General features: G+C 30.0%; 1 protein-coding gene across 1 annotated transcript; it reads right to left on the bottom strand.

Annotated features, from left to right (window-relative positions):
• Positions 1–317: 317 nt before the first annotated feature.
• On the bottom strand, positions 318–3938 carry ACT1 (actin 1). Its single transcript, NM_001278957.1, is given in 5 exon segments — positions 318–605; positions 1217–1830; positions 1958–2351; positions 2459–2528; positions 3829–3938. Coding segments are annotated over 4 exon segments (1134 nt in total). The 5' UTR covers positions 2519–2528; positions 3829–3938; the 3' UTR covers positions 318–539.
• Positions 3939–7000: the final 3062 nt, after the last annotated feature.

The following is a 7000-nucleotide window of genomic DNA, read 5'->3' as shown; positions in this document are numbered from 1 at the left end:
AATTTAGTAATATTGCATGCTGCTATATTTATTTCTTCTTAAAAACTATGCTGCAAAATGAATCTCAACAATTCATCTTCAGTATTAATTTGAGTATGCTCTTGGTGTTGGATTGCAAATGCTTTGGGTCAATTTATAATTCCTTTATATTTGACAGACTGACTTATGAGTTAATTCTGTATTTAAAATAATCAAGGATAATATATTTAGCATATATATATTGGGCACATGCATGGTAATTTGATAATCCCAGTTAATTAATGTAGGCAGAATGAACCAGTACAAAAATAAATAAATAAAATAAACTCATCAAAATATATTACTGAAAAGAAGTGGATCATTTTGAAAAACAACTCCTCGCCTTCAGCAGAAAATAATAATCACTCCAACAAGATAATAAGATGGAAAAAAGGATAACAAAAGCAAATAATAATGAATAAAAGGGGTTACAATAGTTGCAATGCTTCCGGAGGATTTCATTGAACACTAGTCTTTCCCTTCAATAAACCATATTTTCTCAAAACAGTAGCACTTGTTGTCTAGAAGCACTTTCTGTGCACAATTGATGGACCAGATTCATCATATTCTGCCTTTGCAATCCACATCTGCACTCAAAGCAAATGTTTGTGTCATTAGCAATAACATACGTTTATTAATTGTCATAAGCACATAAGCACTTGCGAAACTGATTGAAAGAACTTATGAAAATAGGTTATGACATGTTGGTAAATTGATTGCAGTTTTATTTTAATAAACACCATGGTAGCTTATGAAAATAACCAACTTATATAAAAATGATTTGACATTATTTTATCTTTTGTTACTAGTTTATACATAAGCATTTACGCTATAAGCACGGATAAGATAAACATTTATGCTATAAACACTTAATTAAGTTGCTTAATCAAAAACAGGACCTTAGACCCTAAAACTGTAAAGCTATGTCAATTTAGTCCTTGAAATAGTAGGACTATCATTTTAGTCCCTAAAAATTTTAATATTTCAAAATAGTCCCTAAACTTGAAAATCTTTAATCATATTAGTTCCCTTAAATCAGTCAATTTTATTGAGAATTTTTAAATTTTGGGATCCTTTTGAAATTTAGTTTGAGGGACCAGGTTAGAAATGCCCTACAATTTAAATAAAAGAATATTATACATAGGACCCTATCTTATAATAACATTCCAAGAAGAGAAAGGATGGAACAAAAACAAACCTGCTGGAAGGTGCTAAGAGATGCCAAGATAGAACCACCAATCCAGACACTGTATTTTCTCTCAGGTGGTGCTACCACCTTGATCTTCATGCTACTTGGGGCCAAAGCAGAAATTTCTTTGCTCATTCTATCAGCAATGCCTGGGAACATGGTCGTTCCTCCTGAAAGGACGATGTTACCGTACAGGTCTTTCCTGATATCAACATCGCACTTCATGATGGAGTTGTAAGTGGTCTCGTGAATGCCTGCTGCTTCCATTCCTATCATGGATGGTTGGAACAGGACCTCTGGACATCTGAAACGCTCGTCTCCAATGGTGATCACCTGTCCATCAGGCAATTCGTAGCTCTTCTCCACAGACGAGCTTGTCCTGGCTGTCTCCAGCTCTTGCTCGTAATCAAGGGCAATGTATGCCAGCTTTTCTTTTACATCCCTCACAATTTCACGCTCTGCTGAGGTGGTAAAAGAATAACCACGTTCAGTCAAAATCTTCATCAAGAAATCGGTGAGGTCGCGACCAGCCAGGTCAAGACGAAGGATGGCATGTGGAAGGGCATAACCCTCGTAAATAGGGACAGTGTGGCTGACACCATCACCAGAATCCAACACAATACCTGCATAGCCACGGAAAATATTAAAACTTTTAAAAGTCCATAACTTGACACATGACCGATTTAAAACAGTGTTTTTACAATCGGGTTTCTAAATGAATCCTTATCAAACAATTCAAAAATAACTCACCAGTGGTACGACCACTAGCGTACAGTGAAAGAACGGCCTGAATAGCGACATACATAGCAGGGGTATTAAAAGTCTCAAACATGATTTGGGTCATCTTCTCACGATTAGCCTTAGGGTTAAGAGGAGCCTCAGTTAACAGAACTGGGTGTTCTTCTGGGGCAACACGAAGCTCATTATAGAAGGTATGATGCCAAATCTTTTCCATGTCATCCCAATTGCTAACGATTCCGTGTTCGATGGGGTATTTGAGAGTCAAAATACCACGCTTAGACTGTGCCTCATCACCAACATATGCATCCTTTTGACCCATGCCAACCATCACGCCGGTGTGACGAGGACGACCTACAATGCTGGGAAACACAGCACGTGGGGCATCATCTCCAGCAAATCCAGCCTGAAAAAATATATCGGAATTAATTAATTTTCTCAAATTCAACTTTATATTATATTTTTAAGCAAATTTAATTTAAGACCAAAAAATATAAGATCCTTTCTTTATACCTTAACCATTCCAGTCCCATTGTCACAAACAAGAGGTTGAATATCCTCAGCGTCTGCCATCTTCTAATATCTGCAGGATAAATGAAAAATACTTAGAAGAAATGCACTGTTTAGGAATTTTAGTTTAGGAAATTCCTCACTATATCAATCTTAGAACACAATTTCCCAAAACCGAAAACTCATTGGTAGGATATCAAAGTTTAATCATAAATCTAGCCAAATCAAATTCAACTATCCTATAGGAACAAAAAAGATGTTCATGGATAGATAAAAATAGTAAGCTATCCAATAACAATTATACAATACACGAAAGGTAGTGCATTCCATTATTTGTTTTAATTTGTTCCATTACATCAAACAAGATGATCTAAGAATAGTTGTATTCAAATATCATGGACATTTTGCAGCATGTAATAATCATTATAATCCTAATATTATTTACCACATCAATCTGCATTAAACAACTCGAGAAAATGACCACCAAATAAACATTAAGCTTACAAAAGAAACTAGTATATCTAATTGCATGAATCATGTGTTCCAACATAGTAACATCCAAATAAAAAGTACGCATACATATACGTATTGCATAGATACCGACTCAAACACCTATACATACATCCTATATTTCTCAAACAAAGGAAATTTGTTGTTAAAAACAATAAGTTGATAGAGCAAGAAAGGGTCCACAGGAAAAGCATTATCAAATTTCCTTTTTCAGTATCTCTTCTTTCACTTTACACCTCAAATATAGCTTAATTAATTGAATCATATTAAAAAAGGAAACTATTACATAACATAATGTTCTATCAACATCAAAACAACAATTCAAATCCTTTTCACACACATCTGAAAACAACTTTTGATAAGATCAAGCATAACAGTCATAGATCCATCACCATCAACCATAAAAATCTCAAAAAGAAAAACACATTGGTTGTGAATGAAATCATTTAAACCAATCAAGATTGTTCTTTTTCTTGTCCCTTCAAAATAAAATAATCACCAAGATCGATCAATTAAAACGACCCAAATAAAAATAAATTGAAAAAACATAAAAAAAAAACACAAAATCTAACGAGAATCAAATCCACATCCAATTCTTTTATACAAAATTTCTATTTTTATCCAAAATAGAAAAATGTGTAAAAATGGTTCAAAATTAAAATTTTCTTATACACAATTGAACAAATCAAAATCCAAGAACGACCCAATTGAAATCGAACTAATCAAAAACAAAAGAAACCAAAAACAAGAACACCCACAAATCAAATTACGAAATGACTCAAAATTCAAAGCGTGAAAAACACAAAAAAATGGAAGAAACAGATCCAAGAAAGAAGAAAACAGATCGGAGAATAGAAACAGACCTTCGGAAAGGGAAATGCCGAGGGTGATGGAAGGCAAAGAACGAAGAGAAAATGCACAGAGGCAAGGTGAGAGGAAGAGAGAGAGAGCACAGAGAGAGAGAGAGAAACACTCCCTAAAGAGACCAAATGGAATTCAATATAAGAAGAACGAGATGCAATGTGAACCGTTGGATTTTTATTTTAAATCAAAGAAGAAAGGAACGCTTTCCATGGTGTTTGGCACTTTTTTAGTTATTTCTATTTATTATGTCTCCTATTCTTTTCCACTAATTCTTGCACTTTCCTTTTTTAAGATTTTATGTGAGTTTAAAATTGGAAAAGTATTAATTTTGATGTACTTTTCTTAGCTTTGAATTTTTTTTTTTACTCCTATCAGACATATCTCTTCTTTTAGATGTAAGATTAATCTATATTTAGGTTAGTTTTCCCTATATTGTGTTTTTTCTTATTTAAAAAATGTTTTATCTAAAATCTATAACTTACTCAATATTAAGACTATATTTGGTACAACATAGATAAACTAGTAGATAGTAGATGAGTTTTTAGAGGACAGGAGATAATTAATTGATAACGAATAGTGGATAATTAACTTATTAAATTTGAAGTATTTGATAAAATTAATTGATAAATAAACTTTTTAATATAAAATTACATAAAATTGTATTTTAATTAATATTTATAAATTAAACTAATAAAAGTAAAAATGAGAGAAAAAAATAAAAATATTATAAAATTATAAGGTTAAATGTTATTTGAAATAGTGTATTAAAAATCACTATAAATTTGTGAGAAAATAATCATTACAAAATATTTTTTTTGATCATACGAGAATATACACTATAAATTATCTATTGTAAACTAAGATTTTGTATTTGGGAAACACACTAAAAATATAATTTGTAAATATTCTACATTAATTAATTATTTATCATTACATCATTAGAGTTTGGTTATGATGGTAACTATTTAAGTCGTATTTAAAAAAAATATTTAAGACAACTCTTTTTCTTACTAAAGAACATAGTAGTGTTAATGATAATAAATTTAAAATAATAATGTCAACACTAATTGATCTAATTGGTAAATTTATATCTATAAGAATGACTAAAGTCCAATAGAATTTTTAGAAAAGTTCCCTCCAACAGCTTTCTAACAAGCTTTTTTTTTTGGTGTTTTTATATATGGTATAAATAAATTGCTTTTTCTAACATCAACTTCCATTAAAAAACTAGTTGGCCCAACTTCTCCTTATAAGGGGAAGAGAAGTCATAAAGAAGCTAGGCCACACATTTAAGTTTTGGAGATGTTCCTAACTTCAGTGAGTATTTGGGATGAATTTAGTTTAAAATTTTTCCTCCAACTTCTTCTTATAAGAAAAAGTAGTCTTAAAGAAGTTCAGTAAAAAAACATAAGTCTTGGAAATTTTTCTAACTCTAATAAATATTGAGTACCCTAAGAAGTATAGAAAAGTCGAATCAAACACATCTTATGTCTTGGAGTTTATTTTACCCTAAGAAGTATTCAATACTAACTCACTTAAATTTTTTGTTATAGAAAAATCATTTAAAAAAAAAAAACACAACATCAAAGATTTCACAAGAAGTAGCATTCCTTTTTAGAAAGTCCCATTACTGTCAATTGATAATATTATTGTACTTGAGTCCATGATTTCTTTAAGAAAATTCAATTGTTTATTAACAAATTGAATGATGGAAAAAATATATTATTAAAGTGACACCGATAATTACTTTATAATTAATTTCTAATAGAATTTAAACTTCGTTTTATGAGTTTTTAAAGTTAAATTTTTATTATCGAATTAACACCTTTAAGAATCAGTTTAAAATTGATTATTATATTTTTTAAGAATGTATACTTGTATGACTCTTGCTTCATTAAATATATTTTTTTGTTATTAAGTAAAATACAATGTTAAGATCCTCTCCTTGGTAAATTTTCTACAACTCTATATCTTAATTTGGAAAATTTAATAATCTAAATATTCTTATTCCTTGTTTATATTCATATTCCATATAAATATTTAACAAAATAAAATTGGATGACCCATTACACCTTTTTCTATATGCCTTATTTTTATGTACAGTTGTGACAAATAAGATTTTAACATATATTACACTGTAACTACTCAAACCTCTCCTACTACTAGCCTAATTCTAGTGGCTTTCTTCTTATGTTATCAATCAACATAGTAATTTTTATGTGCAAACTTCACATGGTTAAAATCAAAACTACCAAGAAGGATATTACCACATTGGATTAGAATAAAAAGATAATTTTTTCATATTAAAAAAGAAAAAAGAATTAAGCATAATTTTCGGATACATAAAACTAGAAACAAGTGGTATTGGATCGAGGAAGAAAATTTATTCAACAAAATGTGTGAATTTGAGAAAGAGTAGAATTTGCTTGGAGTCAAATGCTGTAATATCCTATTCTTACTCTCCTACACATAAAAAAAGTAAAAATATAAAAAAATGAAAAGAAAAAAAAAAGGAATGGACCACAAAAGATAAAACACTACTTTCCTCTAATCATGGAGTGGCAAACCATGAAAGATTCTATTTCTAGGTAGACCATCACAATAGGATATGCAACCTTTTTTTAAGATCAACTTTCAATTTAGTATATCCACTTTTTAATTAATATATGTATATAACCTAACATTACTTGGGGCCCTGATTTTGTAACTAGCCAACCAAAAATAGTTGTCTAGCACTCCAATTTTATTGAATCCTAACTGAATATGCCCTGTCAAATATTTCTAATATAAGATTGACAGCAAATGTTTGAGAGGGAAAGGATAGAAGGTGGAGGAATAAAGTTCTTATAAAATGAACACTAATTGTCTTTGCACCAACAAAAACAATTAATTGCCAGCAAAGCATGTGTTAGAATACAAAATAGAATAAAATAGAAATTATATATAAATAAATGGATGATAATAAACATATATTAGTAGATGAGGTGGTCTTACAATTGGTGACTATAAGATGAACCTAGTTGTCTTTTATATGATTAGTTGGTCGTTTAGAGTTTAGGTATGTATAAGACAAGATTTACTTAATATTTATAAAAAAAATTTAAGTTAGGAGAGATATATCATCATATAAGGGGAGAATTATTAATTTTATATTAAGAATTTAAAATAAAA

Source organism: Cicer arietinum, chromosome 3 (genome assembly GCF_000331145.2).
Source record: "Cicer arietinum cultivar CDC Frontier isolate Library 1 chromosome 3, Cicar.CDCFrontier_v2.0, whole genome shotgun sequence".
In the NCBI taxonomy this organism is placed as follows: Eukaryota; Viridiplantae; Streptophyta; class Magnoliopsida; order Fabales; family Fabaceae; genus Cicer; species Cicer arietinum.
The sequence above is the reverse complement of the archived record's forward strand: the minus strand, read 5'-3'. Positions and strand labels throughout refer to the sequence as shown.